The sequence below is a fragment of the Martes martes genome (assembly GCF_963455335.1).
Source record: "Martes martes genome assembly, chromosome: 6".
Classification (NCBI taxonomy): domain Eukaryota; kingdom Metazoa; phylum Chordata; class Mammalia; order Carnivora; family Mustelidae; genus Martes; species Martes martes.
The window spans coordinates 1609046-1630426 of NC_137893.1; the positions used below are offsets into that span (position 1 = coordinate 1609046).

At 67.3% G+C, this 21381-nt stretch overlaps 1 protein-coding gene across 1 annotated transcript; it reads left to right on the top strand.

The window, feature by feature from the left end:
• Nucleotides 1-714: 714 nt before the first annotated feature.
• FRMD1 (FERM domain containing 1) lies at nucleotides 715-15336 on the top strand (the record flags this gene model as incomplete). Its single annotated transcript, XM_080807068.1, has 12 exons — nucleotides 715-847; nucleotides 1570-1770; nucleotides 7787-7866; nucleotides 8080-8156; nucleotides 9029-9215; nucleotides 9381-9536; nucleotides 10093-10158; nucleotides 11013-11187; nucleotides 11748-12086; nucleotides 13329-13408; nucleotides 14603-14763; nucleotides 15183-15336. 12 exons carry the CDS (start codon nucleotides 715-717, stop codon nucleotides 15334-15336), a joined length of 1809 nt encoding a protein of 602 aa, XP_080663194.1.
• Between the last annotated feature and the right edge of the window lie 6045 nt (nucleotides 15337-21381).

The window sequence follows — 21381 nt, forward strand, 5'->3', positions numbered from 1 at the left end:
GGCTGCGCCTCGGGCTCCTGCTGCTCAAGGGAGGCAGAGTGTGCCTGCACGTTGGGGACAGTGGTGCGGCATCATTCCACATCCATTCCCTCCGTAGCAGGGGCCACTGGGGACTGGACTCTGGGCCCGATACTCCAGGTGCTTTTCTGGGATCTGTGGGCCCGGCTCTTGCTCTCCCTCCAGCTTCTCCAGCAACCTCGGGAAAGATCCTGGTTCTGGCATTTGCGTCGTCCCCGAGGGCTCCTACGTGACCCTTTGTCCTGCTCCCTGGGAAGGAAGGAGGCAGTGCTGGCAGAGGCACAGGGGCTGTGAGGTGGTCCCTGGGGGAGTGGGGTCAGCTGGAGGCAGGGGAGGGCGCGTACCAGCCTGACTCTGTTTATTTGTGTTCCGATGGAGGCGCGCCTGTCTGGGCTGTTTATGAGCTTGGACCTTGTCCCTGCCCGGCCTGGCTGGATTGCTGGCCCCACTCGTCTTCCGCTTTCTTCCCCAGCCAGGAGCTCAAGACGCGCCCGGTGTTCCCCACCTGTGGCCGAGGAGGACCCAACAGGTGGTGACACATGGCCCCGTCCGTGTGGGTGGCACACAGGTGTGGGCAGCTCAGCTTCTCCTTGGTGGTGCCCCTGACCAGTCTTCCCCGCGAGAGGCCATGGAGGGGGCCCCATCCTGACAGCCTGTGTGCCACCGTGAGAGCGGCTGACACAGCGACACAGCAAGATGACCACGGAGCCCAGGGACATCCTGGTTCTGCTGCCCACCCGGGAGCAGCTGCGGCTGGCTGTGGGGGTGAGCACGGGGGAGAGCGGGGGGCGGGGGGACCATGGAGGGGACACTGAGGTGGCTGTGGGCGGTACAGTGGTTGTGACGGTGAGGGGGATGGTGGAGGGACTGTGGAGGGACCATGGGGGGAGCCGTGGGAGGACCGTGAGGTGGACACTGGGGGACTGTGGGGAGACCGTGGGGGTGGACCCTGGGGGACCGTGGGGAGACTATGGGGGACCTTGGGGAGACCAAGAGCATGGACCCTAGGGAGACTGTGGGGGACAGTGGGGGTGGACCCTGGGGGGCCATGGGGGTGGACCCTGGGCGGACTGTGGGGAGACCATGGGGAGACTGTGGGGGTTGACTGGGGAAAACTGTGGGGGGTAACTGTGGGTGGACCTTGGGGTGACTGAGAGTGCCACAGAGGGACTATGGAAGTGACTATGGGGGACCATGGGGACACCATGGGGGTGACTGTGGGAGGGGACCATGGGATGGGTGATGGGCAGAGGCAACTGTCATAGGTCCCTTCTTCCAACAAGGTGATGATGTTAGGGAGTAGGTGGCATTTTGTGGCACATTTTGCCCCAAACACCAAAGCTTTGTGGCGTTAGAAACAAGCACCTGGTTCTTGAGGCCCCGGGCTCTGCTCTGGACGAGTGGCCTCGGCCCTTCTTCCCTTTTCTTCCCATCGGCCGCACCCGGCTCCTGGAGCGGCCCCTCTGTCCCGGAGGTCTCTGGTACCCCCCGCCCTTGTCTTCAGGGAGGCGATGTCCTTGGCTCTTCTGGAGCCCCGTCCACCTCCCTCAGGGACGCCCACCGGTGAGGGCGAAGCTGGCACAGGCATGTCCCCCCGCTTCGGCAAGTGCAGGGTCCGCAGCACCCCGGCCGGGGGAGGCACCGCTGGGGCTGCCTGCCCTCCTCTGAGTGCCAGCGCCCGGGGCCGCAGCAGACGGCGCCACGGCTTCACTTGGACGGGTTCTGCGACAGACCGCCTGGCCCGTTACTCAGGTCTGCTCTCGTGAGATGCCGGTCACATAACCCATTAATTCGGGGGTTTGTCCACCAGACCCTGGAACCTTCATCTCAAACGCAGATCGAGACTCACTGGAGTGATTCTCTGGAGGCTGAGGCCTGATGCTCGTCACAGAGCCGTGTGGCTCGTCCGCCAGGCAGTGCAGCTGTTTAGAAATCCCAGTTGGGTAACCAGAAGCGGCTGGTCTGCTCGCGGACAAGTGTTCCAGCCACCAGAGCCTGCCTCCGGAGACCCACACACCCCCGGAGACGGGGCCAGTCCTGTGTGCCGTCATGACCTCCGCACCAAGCTGCCCTTTCCCATGCCACGGGTCACCCCAGGGACAGAGCGGTCCCCAAGCCATCATTTCCAGGTGGCCCATGGTCACGGGGAGTGTCAGCCAGCCTCTTGTCCCCCAGAGACTCAGTCCTGCTGTGTCCTCCCTCCCTGGCGAGGCGGCGTCCTCAAGCAGGACAATCAGGAGGTCAGGGGTGTTCGGGGAGAGAAGGGGCGGGGTGGGGCGGGAGCCGGCAGGTCTGGGGTGCGGCTCCCCTTCACGGCGCGTCGCTGTGGGGGTGCCTGGGAGCTGTTCGTGGAGCAAACGTGAGTGGGGACACGCGGGATGGACAGAGGGGTGGGCATGAGTCCACAGCCCCCGAGCCTGTCGTGGCGCCCCACCAGCTTACCGTCACGGTGTGCAGCCGCATGAGCCACAAGGGCGGCCCCACGCGTGCCTGTGCGTGTCTGCAAGCCCGGGCACCAGGACGCTGTGGTGGGGAGGACCCTTGCTGGAGGTGTGCAAAGCCGCACGGCGGGCTTGTCTCCGTAGTGCTGCCGGCATTAACGGGTGAGGACGAAGCCGATCTTACCGCGTTTCACCACTGAGGAGAGCCACGTCCCCTGAGTTGAGATGGTGGCAAGCCCCTTCCTGAAATCCCAGGGCACATCCCTGGGGTGTCCTGGGGACACCCCCGTCCTAGCGGAGTGCTGGGCAAGAGCCCACAGGTTTCACGCTCAGGCCGCGGCCGGTCCTGCTCCCTCTGCGCGGGTTTGCACGCGGGGCGCTCCTGCTTGCTGCGGGGCCGGGAGCCTAGGTGGCGCGGGGGGACCCGTGGCCCCCGAGGCACAAGGCCAGGAGCTCTGGGACACGCAGAGGCCTTCGTAGCATGCCAGACGCACGGTGCAGGCTGTGGGCAGTGCCACGGGCAGCGCCGTGGGCCCCGGGACCAAGGGCAGCCAGAGAGAGGGCAGACCTGTCCCCGGTCCAGCACCAGCCCGGTCTCGAGCCCTGATTCAAATCAACAAAGCGTAAAAAAGCCGGTCTTCACGAGACAGCCGGAAATAGGGACGCTCACGGGGTATTTGCTACAGTTTTGAGGTGTAATGGAGTGTTGCTGGGGTGACACGCACGTGTGTGGGACATGGCCAACCTCAGGGGACAGCGGGTATGGCCGGAGGGCACGCCTCCCCTGTGCGCACAGATGAAACCCACGTGAGGAGCCATCGCAGGCTCAGGCGTGGAGGCGGCTCCTGACCCCGCGAGTGGGAGCCGGGGGGCTTCTCGGGGGGTGGGGGCCAGCGTCCCCTGAGGCAGGGGGTGACCCCTGGCCGGAGGCGCCTGTGGCGAGGCTGAGGCGGGAAGGCACAAGGCTCAGAGCGCACAGCCCGGCCCACGGGATGGGGGGTGGGGCCAGGGACCCTCGGAGCACCTGCATCCCCTTCTGGGTCCCAAGCCACTGGGACCCATTTCTGGGTGCCCACGCCCCCTGCTTCCGGGAAGGGTCTGGGTGAGGTGGGTGTGCAGCGAGGAGCACGGCCAGCGAGGGGTCCCGTGGGGAACGGAGAGCGCGCCCCACCCCGTCCGTGGGTGGCCCCTGCACAGGCCAGGACGGAGACCCCAGGCCCCCCACACCGGCCAGGTCGGGGGGTGTCCAGCGCGGGCAGCACCAAGGAGCCTGGGTGGGATGCAGCATGATCCTCCTGCCCCCCCCCGGCGCTGCGCACCCCTTCTCCAGGCCCTGAGCACCCCCATGCCTTGCAGATGCGGGCCACTGGCGCGAGTCTTCCGGCAGGTGTGTGACGGGGCCAACCTCAGAGAAGCTGCTTCGGCCTCAGCGTGGTCAGAAGGAAGTCAGCGCGCCCTGACGACCCCACCCAGGGACTCTGCCCGGGGGCACTGGCCTCTTCAGGGAAGTTTCCGCCTGCGCCAGCCACCGCGGACAGGCTCTAGTGTGCACCCAGGTTATCTGGATGAGTCCGTGCTGCCGCTGAGCACACGCACGCTCGCACGTGTACACCGACGTCCCCCGCCCCCGCACACTCATGCAGTTACACAGGGCACGCACACACACCCGTAAACACGCAGGTGTACTCGTGCACACACGTGCATGCTCACACACTCCTGCGCAGGCTCACACACTTACATATACTCCCACATGTACACACACTCCCTTGGCCTTCTGGAGGGGAGAGGGGTCTACTCTGGTTCTTTCTGGAAGAAACCGTGAACTGGAAACCTGGGCGAGGCCTGCGGTCGGATTCAGCCTTCCAGGGCTCTGGAAACGTGGGTCCAGTAGCAGAGTCCTGGGTCCAAAAGAAACCTTCCCTGCGACTCGAAGGGACGAAACCCACGGGTGGGGCGCGCCGGAAGAAGAGTGGGGAGCCACCCACCCTTGTCTCCCGTCTTGGGGGTTCCCCCTGCGACCCCCAGCTCTAGGCCTCTAGAGACCCCTGGGCTTGGTGGAGGGGTCCCCCGGGGGAGGAGGGAAACAGGGGAGTCCGAGGGGCTGCATGTGCGTGGGAGACGGGGCCGCCGCACGGGGCTCTGAAGGGCGCATGGCCTCGGGAAGAGCGCCCGAGGAGTGGCTGGCGCCCCCCCACGAGCCTTGCTGTGAGTGACTGGGACAGACCCCAACCCTGGGGGTTTGGGCTTGTCGGGATGGAGCACCTTCTCCCCAAGACTCTGGGACAGAGCACCAGAGAAAGAGGGGGTCCAATCCGCCAGTCGGCCCGCGGCCTGAGCTCCCCCGGCCTCTGCCCCGGCTCAGGGAGGGGATGACGGAGCCCCTGGCCGGCCTCCCGCTCTGCTGTTCCAGGCCCCGATGGACAGACAGGGCTGCAGGCAGACGGACAGCCGGCCTGGGTTTACAGCCCCCGGCAGCAGACTGTGGCTTTGCTGTTGAATTTTAATATTGGTGGACTTTTCCCAATCTGCCCGGAAAGCTAAGTTAGTGGGTAGTTTTGCCCCCAATTTAAAGTTTATGTCCACAAGCCCCGTTTTAACCACCTGCTGGCTGCTGCCCGGGTCAGGGTCCACACGGGTGATACATCAAAGGAAATAAACGTTTGCATAGACGCCTGCTGTATTTGGGGTGTGTGCACTGGGGGTTGGGGTTTTATGCTTCATTAATGGACTTATTCCTGGTTCGTGGGACAGAGCTCATCACGGCAGCAGAAGGCCCCTGGCTTCCTGGTGGGCCCCAGTGGAGGCCAAGCTCTGGGGTATCTGTTGGGGAGGGCTGGGGACCCACGGCCCTGGACACTCGCCTCATCTTCCAGGACCCGCGGGGCTGAGCACCGGAGCCCGCCTGGTCGAGTGCGGCTCGGGGAGGCACGAGAATTCCCGAAGGCCCCGGGGGGATGGGTGCAGCCTTGGGGGCCTGGGTCTCCGGCGGCAGTGGGGGCCGTGGCGCACTCCCCTCCCTGAGCCGCACCACTTAGAGCCCGTGTCTATGCGGGAGCCTGTCATCCGGCTTCTGGTCCCGCACGGCCTCCAGCCCCTCTGCCTGCCCCCCTGCCCCGGGGCGGAGACTAGAGGCCGCCCCCGCCGACTGCCCACGGCCCCGCTGGCCTTCTGGCTGTGGGCCGTGCGTGACGGGCGTGCGGGAACGTTCCGGACGTGGGTGGAGTGGAGAGACTTCGGATGCGGGAATGAAGGAACAGCCGCAGGCCCCCGGGGCTGCACACTTGGTTCGGGTGCTTGCCAGGCTCCACCGCATCCGGGGCTGGTCTCCCAGAGAGCCCGCGCTCCCCGGGCATCGGGCGGGCGTCGGGCGAGGAGCTGCAGGAGCTTTTCCTCTTACCTGTCCCCGAGATGCGTGAAGGTTGCCCGGACCTCCTGCTTTTAGATTGGCGCGACACGTGCTCTTGGGACGGCTGTCCTTGGGGACTGAGGCTGCTGTCACCCTCCGCGGTCTCAGAAACAGAGGACAGAGCCTGCGGAAAGTGGAGGAGAAAGTGTTCCCTCTGCTCTTGGCAGCATCTGGTATTTGAGGCCTCAGAGTAGCTATTGGGGTGCACGGAAACCCCGAGGCGCGGGTCCCGTAGTGGTAAAGGACGTGAGCCGGGGCTGGAAACAGTAGCCCGCGGGTGGGGGGGCCGGGCTCTGCCCTGCTCTGTTTCCGCGTGCTCTGGGTTCCCTGCATTGAGACCGCCTTGTTCTCCTTAGTGGGGGGGGCACCAAAGGGCCCCCTTTCCCGTGGACATGATGGGCTAAGGCAGCCCTGAGAGGCCCCCCTGTCTGTAGCAGAGGAGCAGGGGGGCCCTCGGGGGTCCCTGTGGCCGGGAAGGCCTCGTGAAGGCACGAGGGGACAGCGGGTCGGGGGCAGTTCCTGAAAGTGAATGGGAACCGTGTTGGGTCTGGGGTCCACACACGAAGGGACCACGCCCTCAGCAGGTGGAGATGAACCCACGCATCACAGCAGGGCCCCCAGTGTCCCCAGCAGCTCACGGCGTAGCGCCCGGTGGCTCCGCGTCCCTGTCCTTAGGCTGACGGTGTTTGACCTCAGACGCCCGAATGATGCCACTGGGGGATCGAATCCAGGTGGAGAGCCGCGTCGGCGCTCTGAACTGTGACCTGTGCGCACGCATGTGTGACTGTGCACGTGTGTACACGCATATGTGTGCACGCGCGTGAGTGTGCACATCTGGGCATGTGTGTGAATATGCATGTGTGGGCGCTGCGTGTGTGCACACATGTGTAAATGCACGTGCGGGCACATGAGTGTGCGAGCACGCACGCACGTGTGCACGTACCCACGGATGCTACACCCAGGGCAAACAGCATATAAACGGACCAGCCAGGCCATTAGGGGACAGGCAGGAGTTGGGGTCCCCACAGGACCAGTCGAGGGTCGGGGGGCCGGCAGGGCCTGGGGGCCGGCTGAGAAGACCCCCCCAGGGATTGCTGCACGGAGCGGGGCTGTTGGTGGTCTTCCTGGAGGAGGGACGTTGACTCAACAGGGAGTTCCCAGGGGAGGGTCTGCAGCCCCTAAGCGGCCATGCCTGGCTGGCTCTTCTGAGTCCCGACATCTGAGATGGCCACACTGAGAATGAGCCAGAGCGGAGGGGGGCAGGTTCCAGGAAGGAATCTGGGGTCACCCCTGTGCCCGGGACTCCTTCTCTGCAAGGGGGACAGGCCAGAGCTGCCCCACCCTCTGCGAGGACCCAGGGCCCGGCCAGCCTGGCCTGTGGCTGCAGCTGAGCGGTGGGCCATGGGGTGGCTGGACGCGGCAGACCCTCCTGGTCTCGGGGCTGGAGCCCTTCCTTCGGGGAGCGGGGCCGTTCCGGGGGGAGGTCATGGAAGGTCATGCTCCAGCGACCCCGTGGTTGTGTGAGGGCACGTGCTCGGGACTGAGTCTGTAGCCAGAATCAAGGCAGGAAACCTCTGCCTGCAGCCCCGGGGCTAGGACGGAGACAGGGACAGACAGAGAGACAGGTGGAAAGACAGAGACGGAGAGACAGACACAGAGACAGGCACCGTGGACTCCAGGCTGGTGATGGGTGGACACTCGGGAGCTCCCGGTTGGGAAGGACGTGGGGGCGGCCCGGAGATAAGCCGCTGGGCGGAGGGCGGGACGCAGACGCACCGGCTCCCGGCTGCCCCCCGAGAGCCCACGGAGTGACGCCCCCGGACTGCCCGGGGAGGGGCCGTGGGCGCTGCTGGGCGCGGCTGAGCGTGCCCAGAAGGCTGGGCGCCGGGGCCCACCAACCGGACTCTGCTTCTCTTCTCAGACGGTGAGTATGTGTTCGTGGACTTGGAGCGGAGGCTCGGCGAGCACTTCTCCGAGGACTGGAAGCAGGAAGGGCCCCGAGTGAGTCGGCGGGCGGCGGGCCTGTCCCCAGACGGGTCCCCAGACCCTGAGAGCAGGCCTGGCCCCAGAGCCGCCCGCGGGTGGCTCGGTGGCCGGCCTGCAGTGCCCCAGGGCTGCCGCTCGTGGGGTCGGCCGCGGGGAGGCGGTGGGACACGGCGTCCCCCCGCCCGTCAGCTCCCGGGCTCTCTCTTCTCCCTGTGCTTGTCCCTGCAGCGCAGCGGGCGGCCCCGCGCGCCCTTCGTCACCTTCCTCAGGGCGCAGTTCTATGTCGAGGACGGGAGGCTCATAAGGTAAGTCAGTGACGTCCAAGGACACTTGCTGGGACGAGAAAATCTCCCCGGGGGCCCAAGTCGTGGGAAGAGCCTGGCGTCCCTGCTGCTGGCAGCCACAGGGTTCGGTTTCACGGGAACACGCCACGAGCACGTGTCCTTGCCCCCCGCGGGCTTCCTCCTGGGTTGCGGGAGCGGCTTTGTTGCGAGATCCGCCCCAGCACGTGTAGGGTGACACAGAGCTCCCCCGGACTGTCCGGGGACCAGAGTGGCTCCCAGAGCAGGGGCAGGGGAGGAGGGCCGGCGTCCCCAGGAACCCCCAGAGCTCCTGAAGGTGGGCCAGTGACAGACGGGTGGGGAGGAAGGGGTGAGGCCATGTGGTGTATGGAAGGTTCTGGAGAGTGGGGGTGGGTGGTTGTGTGGAAGGTTCTGGAGAAGTCGCAGATGGGAGAGCTGGAGAGTGGAGGTGGTGGAGGCTCTCGGCCCTGTGCTATGCGGCCAAACATGTCAACAGTGTTAGAAGCTTGGAACCTGTTCTTGCCTGTTACGTTGGAAAATGAGCAGGAGGAAGAGCTTCTGTAGGTCAGTTAGGTCCGGCCCTTGTTCCAGTGGGCTCCAGCTAACCCCCGTGCACGTGCCCTTCTCCAGGGCACTGCCCACTGCGCCCGGGACACATCAGACAAGGAGCCTGACCTTGGCACTCCCACTTGGAGCACTGAGGCTCCCGGGCCTCTCTGGAACATGGCCTGTGGTGTGACGAGGACAGGTACTCCTGGGACTCGGAGAAGTCCCGATGGCGCAGGGCCGGGGGCAGCAGGAGAGCCGCAGGCTGCGGCGGGACCCTCTGGCCGGAGCGAGCCAGCCTCTCACCCAGACCACCCTCTGCCTTCCAGCGACAGGACGGCCAGACACCTGTACTACTGTCACCTGAAGGAGCGGGTGCTGAGGTCCCAGTGTGTCCACCAGGAGGAGGCCTACTTCCTGCTGGCCGCCTACGGGCTGCAGGCCGACCTGGGCGACCACCGGGAGCCGGTCCACGTCGGGAGGTACTTGGAGCCGCACGCCTCCTTCCCACCGTGGGTAAGACCGCCCAGGCTCCGCGGCGGCCTGCGTGAGGTCCCCTTCCCGCCCCGGGAGAAGCTCCTCTGGCCCCGGCCCTGGAGAGCGCGGGGCGGGCTGGGGGCGGGGGTTGGGGGAGGATGGAGCAGCCAAAGCCTCACGGCCGGCCCGTGGCCTCTTCCCCAGATCATCGCCAGGCGGGGCAGCGCCTTGGTCCTGCAGCACGTGCCCAGCGCGCACCGTGAGCAGCGGGGCCTGCCCCCCGCGGAGGATATGCTGCACTTCATCAGGGAGGCGACCCGGCTCGAGGACGTGCCCGTCCACTTCTTCAGGCTCTACAAGGTCGAGCTCTGGTGGAGCCGGGACTACAGGCCGCCTCAGAGCTCCCTCTGCCCCAAGGCCCCCGGGGACAGAGCCCAGGGGGCAGCCAGGATGCTGCCCCGGGACGGGGTGGACAGGGCTTGGGCACAGCTGTAGTGAGAGGGCAGCTTAGCCCTGGGCAGGGCGCCCTTCCGGCTCTAGCGTGTGTGACGTCCGTTCAGCCCGGGCAGAGTGGGGGCCGGGCCGCAGCCCCGCCGGGCCTCCCTGCGCTGAGAGCTGCCCCACCGGGCGCGGGAGTGAAGGAGCCGGTCTGCTGCATGGGACCGGTTCTGGCGTTTTCCGCTGGTGCCTGCGTGCAACACGGCGCTGGTTCCGGGGGGTCAGGACTGACGGCTGGTGAGCGGGTTCGGGGCTCGACTATCTGGGCACAGGAGAGTTCGGGCTGGTGAAGGAGGCAGGGAGCTGGGTGACGGGCCTCCAGCGTCAAAGGGAAATGGGGTCCTGTTTGCCCACAGCGGAACCTCCCCACCACCCAGGCACAGGGCGCTTGGCCTCTCTGACGCTCGTGCCCCTTTAGGACAAGAAGGAGGGCAGACCCACCGTCATCCTGGGACTGACCCTCAGGGGAATACAGATCTATCAAGTGCGGGGGAGGAGCTGGAGGCGCGCCTCCCCTCCCCCTCCCTGCCTCCCTTCTCTCCTTCCCTCCCCCACCCTTTTCCCCCTCCCCCCCTCCTCCGCTCTCCTCCCCCTGTACCTCCCTCCTCTACCCTCCCCCAACCTTACCCTTGAAGGGTCGCCTGTGGTGCTGTCCTCTGGGACCAGCTCTCTGCGGCCTGGCCCGGCAGGATCGGAACCACGCCCCAGAGCTGCTCTATGACTTCCCCTGGTCCTGCATTGGGAAGGTGACTTTTCTGGTACGTGTCTGATGGGGTCCGAGTGGGAGGGGTTTCAACCTCCAGGAGCCCAGGAGAGCCCAGCCCGGGGGCACTTCAGCACGTCCTCCGAGGGGTGCAGGCGATGGCCCCGTCTTTGGGAAGTGCTTGGCAGTGCCCTGGCCCTGGCGTCAGATCCCAGGTGCTCCGGCTCCCGTGGGGAGAACAAAAAGGGAAACGAGGAGTCGGTCACAGAAACATACTGCTGGGGCCACCAGCCTCCAGCGGCTCCTGTCGTCCTCACGGGGTGTCCCTGGGCCCCGCCTGGCACAAGGGTCCCGGACACAGGCTGGCGGCAGAGCCTCCCTCTGGGCAGTGGACCCGAGGCCTGGTGTCCCCGTCCTGGACCCAGGCACCCCCACGGCCGTTGGCTGGGGCGGAGGGGATGCGTCAGCCCACTTCTTAGACCTGAGCGCGGAGCCCTGCGTCCCCCCAGCCGCCCGCTGTGCACGGAGCCGGGAGTCGCAGGTGGCTTCCCAGTGGGGTCATGGCTGCTGTTGGGGACACTGCTGCCGCCGCACGGTTTCCTCACGAAGCCCCACGTCCTCTCCTCTCGTTTCAGGGGAAGAAGCTGCAGCTGCGGCCGGAGGGGCTGCCCTCAGCCCAGAAGCTGGTCTACTACACGGGCTGCCCCTGGCGCTCTGGCCACCTGCTGCGGCTGCTTGGGGCCAGCCACCAGGTGCACCTGGGCCTGCGGCCCGTGCTGTGCAGCCTGCGGCGGCAGGAGGAAGCCCGAGGTGCGCGCCTGCCCCCCCCAGCCACCCCCCCCCGGGCCCCCGGGGTCTCCCGACACTTGGCGCAGCAGCTGGGGCGCCTTCCCTCCCTCCCGTCGGGGCATCTTGGCTCCTCTTTCCCCCTGGGGGGGCGGAGACGACTCCACTCCCCCCAGAGCCCAACTCTGGACACCTTCCAAATTCTGGGAAAGCGTTCCCAGGGGGACCGGGTGGCCTCGGCTGACGTGTGCCCATGTGAGTGTGACGGTGTGGGTCGCACGAGCTGCGGGCGGGGTGGGGGGCAGGAGTGATCCCACAGGCACACGGTAGGAGCTCCCACCGGGGCGGGAGATGGAGACCAGCTGGTGGCCTGGGCCGGAGCTGTGGGTACCGGGCCGGGATCCCTGGACAGCACATTCCTCCCCTCGCAGTGAGCCTCCCGGGCCTCAGCCCCCACAGAAGGGGTGGGCGTCTGCTCGGCCCCGGGGCTGCTGTTGGCAGCCCGCAAGCCCAGGACAGTGAGGCAGCACCGTCGCCCCCTCCCATGCCCGCTCTTACACCGGCTGTCCCCCGTCCCTGCGCAGAGAAGAAGCACTACCGCGAGTCCTACATCAGCGACACGCTGGGGCCGGACGCAGACCCGGGCAGCAGGGGCTCCCCTCACAGCAGGGGCAGCCGCCGCCACCACCCCCACCCCCTGTCCGTCCCGTCCGCCCACGGCCGCGGCAGCGCCCACACATCAGGCATCCAGGCTGCCGCTCGGCCCGAGGCACCCGGGGAGACGTCGGTGGACGGGCCCGTGGGCGCAGAGGCTCCCGGTGCAGACACGCCAGCCTGCGGCTCCAGCACAAGCCCCAGCAGGCGCTGCGCGGACGGGGACAGCAGGGAGAGGCCCGAGCGGGACGCCCAGGGTCGGGCCGACGGTGAGTGTGCGTCCCGGCCACACGGGCTGGGCCGCTGCGGTGGGTGCCACGGTGACACCCACGGGCCACCCCCGGAGAGGCTGGGGCACACGGGACCGTGATCTGTGTGACTGCTCTGCCATTCCCCAGCAGGATCCATCCCCACGGCCAGGAGGTGGCCCTGGGGCCTGGGGTCAGAGACAGGACAGTGGGGCCTCGGTGTGGGTGTGCTGTGGTGGGTCTGCGGCCTCCTCTGCGGCCGGTCGCAACAGGCTCCTCGGAGTGTCGGGACCCCGGCCTACTGGAGCCCTCACTCCTCACGCAGACCTCGGGGACCGTTCCGGCCGGGGTCTCCTCCGGCCGCACGGAGCAGGGGGGTCGCAAGACGAGACGTTTCTGGGTGTTGTAGGACCCAGTGTCTGCTGAGCTTAGCCCTTGGGGCAGTTTCTGCAGGGGTCTGGGTGTGCGGGGCCCTGCAGTGCCTTCCCAGTCCCCCCGGAACGTCCCATCGGCTCTGCTGTTCCTGACTGTCCAGAGCTCCCGGCTCTGCACGTGACAGGGGTTGGCGGGGGCCAGCTGTAGTGCAGCCACCCAGGGCCAGCCGGGGCCGCCCAGAGTCACCTCGGGTCACCAGGACCAGCTGGGGTCGGTCAGAGTCACCTCAGGACAGCAGGGCAGGTGGGGTCAGGTGATCGCTCGTGTCTGGTTTGTTGCTAAAGGACATGTGGCTCCATCCGCGTTTCTGTCCAAGTTTGCCGTCTTCGAGCCACTGTGACGGGAACGGAGACGACAGGGGGTTTGCCGGGGAAGAGCCTGTTTGCCTGGACATCAGAGCATTCGGTCACCCAGAGCACGCCTGCTTCCACGGAGGAAGGAGGGGGCGGGGCAAGCCTGGGGGGGTGGGCAGCGAGTGCCAGGACCCTTCCCGGGATGACAGCAGGGGTCCTGCAGGGCCACAGGGGCCCCACCGGAAGGCGTCCTGTGCTGGGACTGTCACTTCCGCAGGCGAGGACCACCTGAGCAAGGAGGAACCCGGTGGCCCCGGGTGTGGCCCACGGAAAGCCTGGCCCATTCAGGGGGGCTCAGACACCTCCACGGGGACACAAGAGACCCAGTGTATGACGGTCCCTGCAGGTCAAGGCCCCTGGAGGAGGAGTGCATGGAGGCCCCTGGTCCCAAGTCAGAGTCCCCAGGGGAGGAGGGAGAAGTGTGGGCTGCGGGAGCTTGTCCCTGGCTCTGCTCACACCCCCTCCCTCCTCCCAGCCTCCGGCCCCGGGCCCTCGGTGGTCGCGCAGGTCACACTGATCCGGATGAGGGCCGGGAGTGCCGAGGCCCTGTACCAGGTGGGTTCCCCCAGGCCAGGCAGCCCCGGGCTGGGCTTCTGCACCTCTTCCCACTGGAGGCCTGCGGGGAGAGAGCCCTGGACCTGCCGTCAGGCCGTGGCGGAGCGGGAGGCTTCCCGGGGACCGGGGCAGGCAGGACTGGCTCCCTGGGCCTCCGCCTTCCCGGTGGGGTGCTCGCTGGGGGGCGGAGGCCACCATCCTGGATGGTGAGCGCCCGAGGGGCAGGAAGAGGGACCGATGCCAGTGGTTATGGTGGGGGGGGCTCCCCGCCTTGCTGGGGGGTGGACCTGGGGACTGTGCCCTGGAGGGAGAGAACATTACACTGTGATGGACCAGAGAGGGATGGAACTAGACCTGGGCCGGGGGGGGGGGGAGGGGAAGGAGCCACAGCACGGGACAGACTTCCTCATGCAGGAACTGGGGTGGGAAGCTGTTCCCGACTTCCGAGGATGTCTCCAGATCTTACTCCTAAAATCCACCCAATAGAACTAAGTCGGACAAGTTCAAAGGAAGAAAAGACCAGGGCTGTGAGCCCCCCACCCAGCAGCCCCTAAGCCCCTTGGGACAGGAGTGGGCTCTGCCCCGGGGCCCCGGAGGGGGACCCAGGCACCTCCTGTAGGAGTCCCCTCCAGGCTAGAAGGAGGGAGGAGATCAAGCAAAGCAGCGCTCCCTCCCCAAGCGGTCCTGGCTGAGGCAGGGGCCACGGTCTGTGCCCACTCGTGCCCACAGAGCTTGCGGCCTGTGTAGGAGAAGGGGGCTGTGTAAGTGTGCCCCGCGGGGTGCAGTGAGGACAGGGCAGGGCGGAGCCTCCGAATGAGAGACTCTGAGGTGGGGGCAGACAGGGCTGTGCGGGCCTCCCCAGCCAGGGCGCTGCTGTGTGTGCTCACGGAGCACAGAAGTGGGGGGGTGGCCGGAGAAGGAGAGGCGGGCGGGAGGGCGGACGCGCTTGCTCTCTCCCCCCACAGATGGCGGGGGCAGACCCACGCCGCTGCAGCCCGCCCCCCGCCCCACCGGGAATGAGCGCAGCGAGGTGCCCAAGCAGCCTCCGCCTGGTCCTATGCAGGGACAGCCGGCTCCCAGAGGAGTTTGTGGTGTAGACAGCTGCAGATGCGGCTCTGCCCACTTGGGCCTCATCCACACCGCGCAGCCCGTCCACGGGACACGGCACGTGCCCCCGGGGCTCCGTCTGCACAGCACGACTGCATCCACACGGTGGGGCTTGGTCCACACCGCGTCTACACTTCAGCAGCGTCCCGTGTGGCCCTCAGCCCTCCCTGCTTTGGAGGCTCCTGCCGCTGCCGCGCTGGCCGAGGCCCCCACCCCGACCCCAGCCCCTTCCTCCTGTGCGTTCGCCGGTCAGTGTGCAGAGCAGACTCTGGTGTTGGGCCTAGAGGGGACGAGGACGTCCCCCTCTCACGCCAGCCACGACGGGTCCCAGCTCTAGCCATCCGGGTCACGAGGAGGCAGAAATCAAGTTCTTCTCGACCACGCAGGCTCCAGGCGAGAGGGGTGAGCCGGGCCGTCCTGGGCCCTCGGGTCGCCCTCCCCCATCCGTCTGGGAAGGAAGCTGTGTTCGCTGTTCCCCTTTGCGTTCTCCCTGAACCGACCCTGGTGGGCGGTCGGACGACGCGCACAGCCTCCTGGCGTCTTCAGCCCAAGGTCACGGTCCCTGGTCATGGCCCTGGCCGCAGGCTTCCACTAGACCGTTCTGTCTGTGATCCCTCTCTGTGAGGTGTGGGCCCGCTGTGACCCAGACCTGAGCGGACCTGTGCAGACCCATCCGCCGGCTGACCGCGGCCCGCAGGACACAGGCCCCACCGGAGGCACGGGGGCTGGAGCCGCAGGCTGGTCTGGACTCCCGGCCCCTGCGGGGCTCCTACAGCCAGAGGCAGCCGGGCCGACCGGAGAAGCCAGGGCCTGGACTCTGAGTCCTCCTCCCTCGGTGCCCAAGACAGAGCCCAGGCTTCCTGGGCCTTTGCCATCACGGGTCACACTCCTGGCCTGGGACCGTGCTGGTCACGCTGAGGGGATCCGAGGACGGCGGGGGACGGGGCGGAGCGGGGGCCAGCTACGGCCCCACCGTCTGCACCCGACCCTCGTCCGCATCTGGGCTTGGAGAGGTTCCGGCCAGCCTCGCAGACTCCGGTTGGCCGCTGCACACCAGCCGACGGCCCGGAGCATCCGAGTCCACGTGGTAGCGAGATCCGAGGGACAGCTGGCCTTCACCCAGGGCGTTCCGAGGCCGGTGAGCAGGCCTGTGGTTGGACTGTGCGGCTCAGGAGGCCACAGGCGGGGAGGCTTCCCTGGGGCGGGGGTGGGCTCCCCAGCCCTGGGCCCTGCTGGCAGGTGGCCTTCCTGGAGCCGGCTGCCACCTGGACGGCACAGAGTCGCTGGGCCGAGCCCACTGCGTGTACGGGGGGGCGTGCACGTGAGCAGACCGGCGCCTGGGTCCCCGGGGAGAAAAGCAGGGCTGGTGCTGGGTCTCCCCTGCCTCTTAGCCCCTCTGGGCACCTGCACCCTTTCCTGAGACCTGAGAGCAGCCGCTCCAGAGTAAGAGGGACAGGAGACGGTCCCAGTGAGCCCCATGCCTGAGGCTCCTTATGGCTGTGGGACAGCTCCCTCTCCTTTCCCCTGGGCCCCTCTGGCCTCTCCCCTGCCCAGGATCCGCACCTGCGTACCTGCTGTCCCCTGGATCTAGATGGCCTGGCTCACGCCTGTCTGGTGGCCCCGAGTACTCAGCGGGTGGTGGGGAGCGCACCGCCACACGGCCCTGTGCCCAGGACATCTCCCCGTGTCTCGTGCCCATGCTGGGAAGGCCACGTGGGCGCGGGAGCTCAACTCAGGTTCATCTTGGAGATGGAGGGCAGAGCCGGCGTGCTTGTGTGTGCACGCCTGTGTGTGTGTGCGTGTGTGTGCGTGTGTGTGGCTGCGTGTGTGTGCGTGTGTGTGGCTGTGTGTGTGTGGCTGCGTGTGTGTGTGCGTGTGTGTGGGTGGGTGGGTGCGTGTGTGGGGGTGCGTGTGTGTGTGCGTGTGTGGGGGGGGTGTGCGTGCGTGTGTGTGGGTGCGTGTGTGTGGGTGCGTGTGTGTGGGTGCGTGTGTGTGTGTGCACGCCTGTGTGTGCGCGTGTGTGTGGCTGTGTGTGGGTGTGTGTGTGTGCGTGCGTGTGTGTGGGTGCGTGTTGGTGGGTGCGTGTGTGTGCACGCCTGTGTGTGCACGCGTGTGTGTGTGCGCGTGTGTGTCGCTGCGTGTGTGTGTGGGTGTGCGTGTGTGCGTGTGTGTGCGTGCGTGTGTGGGGGTGCGTGTGTGTGGGTGCGTGTGTGTGCACGCCTGTGTGTGTGCGTGTGTGTGTACGCGTGTGTGTCGCTGCGTGTGTGTGTGTGGGTGTGCGTGTGTGTGTGCGTGTGTGTGCACGCCTGTGTGTGCGCGCCTGTGTGTGTGCGCGTGTGTGGGTGTGCGTGTGGGTGGCTGCGCGTGTGTGTGTGCGTGTGTGGGTGCGTGTGTGTGGCTGCACGCGCGCGTGTGTGCGTGTGTGCGTGCATGTGTGTGGCTGCGCGCGTGTGTGTGCGTGCGTGTGTGTGGCTGCGCGTGTGTGTGTGCGTGTGTGTGGCTGAGCGTATGTGTGTGTGCGTGTGTGGGTGCGTGTGTGTGGCTGCACGCGCGCGTGTGTGCGTGTGTGCGTGCGTGTGTGTGGCTGCGCGCGTGTGTGCGTGTGTGTGGCTGAGCGTATGTGTGTGTGCGTGTGTGTGTGCGTGTGTGTGGCTGGCACACACACGCACACACACACAGCAAGGCTGAGGCCTCCGGGGCTGGGCTTCCTGATCTTTTCTGCGAAAGGGAATCACGTGTGTGCACACCGGGCACGTGTAAGGAAGTACTAAGTCCCCGCCTCCTACACACACTCGGACCAGCCTGCACCAGTGGGCCAGGAGCCTGGGCGGTGCGGTCACATGAGCAGACGACCCCAGAGGGCTTGTCCTGTGACTGCGCGCCGTGTGCTGGCGCTGCCGGGACGGGAACGCGGAGGACAACTCGCCCCGTGGGGCTCACACTTACCAGATGTGCTCCTTAGCGATGAGCACGGCCACTCGGCCACCTTCGGCGGCGGCCCGACGTGGCCGGGGGGCAGTGCTGCCGTGGGGGTTGGCCAGAGGCGGCCGTGTCACTAGACGGACGTCCCGGGCCAGCCCTGGGCCGGTGCCGGCCAGGGTCAAGGCTGGTCCCTGTGCAGAAGTCCCCAGGCCCCGGGCTGCCAAGGGCACCCAGCCTAGCGGCCGCGCGACGAAAGGCCAAGGAAGGGACCCGCTGTCCCCCGAACGAGGCAGCAGGAGGTCGGGGCCCGAAGGGTGGGACGAGAGCTCCCAGAGCTCCGGGGCTGCTGCGCCCCAAGATTTTCCAAACTCGAACCGAGACTGCTCCGCACCGCGACGCGTGGGCCTGCTCGGGTCGGAGGCGTCGGGAGGTTATCGTCCTTCAGAGAAAACGTGGCACGGGAGCTCGGCCCGGCCCCAGCCGACTGATTTGCTGCTGCACAAAGGTGTCAGATGGGGCAGAAAGGAGCTGGGGGGTGGCCCCCGCACCTGGGCCGACGCGTGCACACGAGGGTGAGCACACAGGCATTGGCGGGGGTGGGAGGGGGGTGGCCCTGGGTGACGCCGCATCTGTCCCCAGCTGCCACGAGAGGGCGCTAGAGACACGCCGTGCCGCCCCCGCGGCCCCAGGCCTGGGTGTCCCGGAGCGGCTGCATGTGGCGCACGGGACCAGCCTGGCGCGCTCAGGCCCGCGTGGTCTCTGACCAGCTGCTCTTGGGGCACGTCGGGGCTCACACCCCGACGCCATCTCCCATCACCCCCGATCCCACCGATCCGGCACCGGAGGATGGCCCGGGGCCGAAGGAGGAGGCAGGCCAGGACCAGCGCCCCGTGTCCTTGGCAGATGGGGCAGCAGGGACCGTTGGCTGACCCCGAGAAACCACCAGAACCCGGGAGGGGCTCCTATTTCTGTGTTTCCTCCAGGCCCCGACGACAGACAAGGGAAATGACGCCAAGTGTCTGTCAGCCACAGGGTAATCTCGGGTTGCTGGGGTGAGCGGCAAGCAAAATTAGAGGCAAGAGGGCACGGGGGCCGAGGTCTCCAGCCCTCCCTACTCCTGTCCACCCAGAAAAAATGAAAGCCATAGAGCGGCTGCAAGCGTGGCCAGAAAGTCAGAAATGCCAGCTGCTCCTTTGAGATTGGGACTGTCCTTCAGGCAAAACAGACGTTTTCCTGGAAAATGGGTCTTAACTAGTAGCGATCGGTGGTCCGTGAGAAGGGCGGGTCGGGGCTGCGGAGCGGGCCGAGGCAGCTACACCCTGAGACCACGGGTGACCAGTGAGGAGGGTCGTGTGGCCCGGGGCTGTGGCGGCCTGGGGTCCCGGACAAAGCCCCCACACATCTCCCTGCACTCCGGCCAATGAGGGGTGCTGGAAAGGAAGCCCACCCAGGACCCCTGCGACCCAGGAGTGGGCAGACGGCTCAGGAAAGTGTGGGCCGGCGTGGCCGGGGCCCGGTTTGGATGGAGGCCAGAGGTCGGGTTACCAGGTCCAGAGGCACAGAAACCGCGAGGGTTGGCTTGATGTCGCTCCCTGGGCCTGCCCTGGGGTTGAGGCCCGGGCAGCCGGGTCAGCGCAAGGGGAGCGCTGGCCGCCGCCCTGCTGGGATGTGGGGTGCAGCTACCGGACCTGGGGGCGGTTGTGTTCGTGCCGCTGCCGCTGCAAGGGGCCTGTGGCCTCTGGACCCAGGAGTCCAGAGGACACGTCTGACTTTCACTTTGGTTTGGTGAACTCTGCCCTGTGACCTCTGGGTTACCGAGGCCACCTCCTTGGGAGACAGAATCCAGAGCACAGGACGTCCTTTCTCAAGAGACGCCTACTGAGTCCGTGGCCCCTGCGTGGGCTCGGAGACTCAGCAGAGAAGAGTGGGTTGCCTGGGGACCAGGGCGTCTGTCCAGGAGACCTGGGGCTTTTAGAGAGGAGCTGAGCCTAGGCACAGTGGCCGGGGCTCCAAGGAGGGGAGCGGAGGGACCACGGGGCCCATTAGGTCTCGGGGTTGGGCGCCATCCACACGTGGCTGCGTGGTTTTTTAAAATTTGCAGAAGGAGGATGTGTTCGACCGTCAGTGGTTAAGACCAAGTCACCAGGAAGGACGGGCCCCACTGTCCTCGTGGAGGGGCAGCAGCGCAGGGACCAGCCAAGGGCGCTCGTGTCGGGAGAGGCGTGTGGGGTTCACGGGTTGCTGCCCCCCGGGCAAGCACAGCGTGGCTTTCAGGAGGTGGGAAGGGCAGAGGCAGGCCTGTTCGGGGGGAGCTCACCCCGAATTCAGCCCGGAGTTCAGCCCAGGGGGTGGGGGAGGGGCCCTTGGGGTCTCGGGATCTGAACCTTCGGCCTGGAGGCTTCTCTGTTTTGTCCACGAACCCCTCACAGCAATCAGTCGCCTCACCGTTCCCCGCAGGGGACCCCCAGCTGTACCCGCTCTGGCCCCCAGCCCCGGGCCCGCCCTCACCTCACCCTGCGGGCTGCTCCCTCGGCCAGACACAGTGAGCCGCAGACCCCGCCCACTGACGCCCCTGCGGCCCCAGGCCTCCTCCGCCGATGCCCGCCGACGCGGCGGCTCAAGGTCCAGGTTCAGGCCGCTGCTGCGCAAACGGAAAGCGTGCATTGAGGGGGGACGTGATCCCCGGAATACCCTTGGGGATGGGGGCACCGAGCAAGGGAGGGGAAGCCGTCCTCGTAAGCCAGTCCCAAGGATGAGGGAGACAAGCCCGAGGGGCGCGGCGGCTCCCAGGGCACGTGGACTCAAGGTACCCACGACAGCGTGTCCTCGGCACTGCGGCTTGAACCGTGTCTGAGGACGGTCGGGCCGCTCTGGCCCCAGGGCAGGGGCTGCCAGGAGGACGTGGGGGCCACAGGGTGGGCTGCTCGGCCTGGGGCTGGAGGGGCAGGGCTGGGGGCAGAGCCCCCGAGGGGCGACAGGGGACCTGAAGCCGCGATCCGCCCGGGCCGCTGAGGACAGGGGGGCTGTGGTCCCCCCGGGCCCGGCCTGTGGAGCAGGTTCTAGTCCGCACACCTGCCATGCGCCTGTGCCCCCGATGTTTTGTTTCGGGGGGACCAGGGCCCAGGGGACAGACAGGCGAGGCAGCCCTGGTTCTCATCCCGGTTCTGGAGTCTCGGAGATCTCGCGGCGATCCCTGTCATGTCCCCAGCGGCTGTGCTTCCAGCAGGCGGCCATGAGGGAGGGGGGACGGTGCCCCGCGTGTATCTGGGGGCCAGCCAACCGGGCCGGAGGCCACAGGCCCCCCACATGCTCTCCCTCCTACGCACGCGGGCCCCCACCTCGGGGACACACAGGCCCCGCAGGGCGACGGAGATGGACACAGGCTGTGCGCTGGGAGTGGGGACGTCTGGGAATTCGCGAGGCCCTAAAACCCCGGGACGTGCTCTGGCGTCCCGACAGGGACACCCCCACGCAGCCGAGGCTCCAGCTCCCTTCTCCACAGATGAGGTGTTCTCTTCTCTGCCAAACGCGCGCGTCACAGACGAGTTCGCAGGGTCCTCGCACCAGCACGGAACAGCGGCTCTGAGGCTGGCGCTGCGCCGCCCTGAGTCCTGGGGGCTCACGCGGGAGACTCCGCACCACGGAGGGGGTGACGGTGACAGACACGCTTCCCCCAGACTTGAGGGGTAGAAGAGCGGGGCCGTCCTCACCTGTGAGTGTCGGGTGGGTGCTAGCCGGTGGGGGTGTCTGTCCCTGCAGGATCCCCCTGGCAACAGGACACCCCGCAAGGGGATGGCCGGGGCTGGCCTGCAGGGCACAAAGCAGATTCTCAGCCCCTCTCTGGGGCGCGGCCCACTGCCCGCCGACAGCGGTCTTTCTTCCTTGCGTGCACTGTGGCCACCTCCACTCTGTCTGTCCCCTTGCAGCCCGGTGTCCTGTGCCCG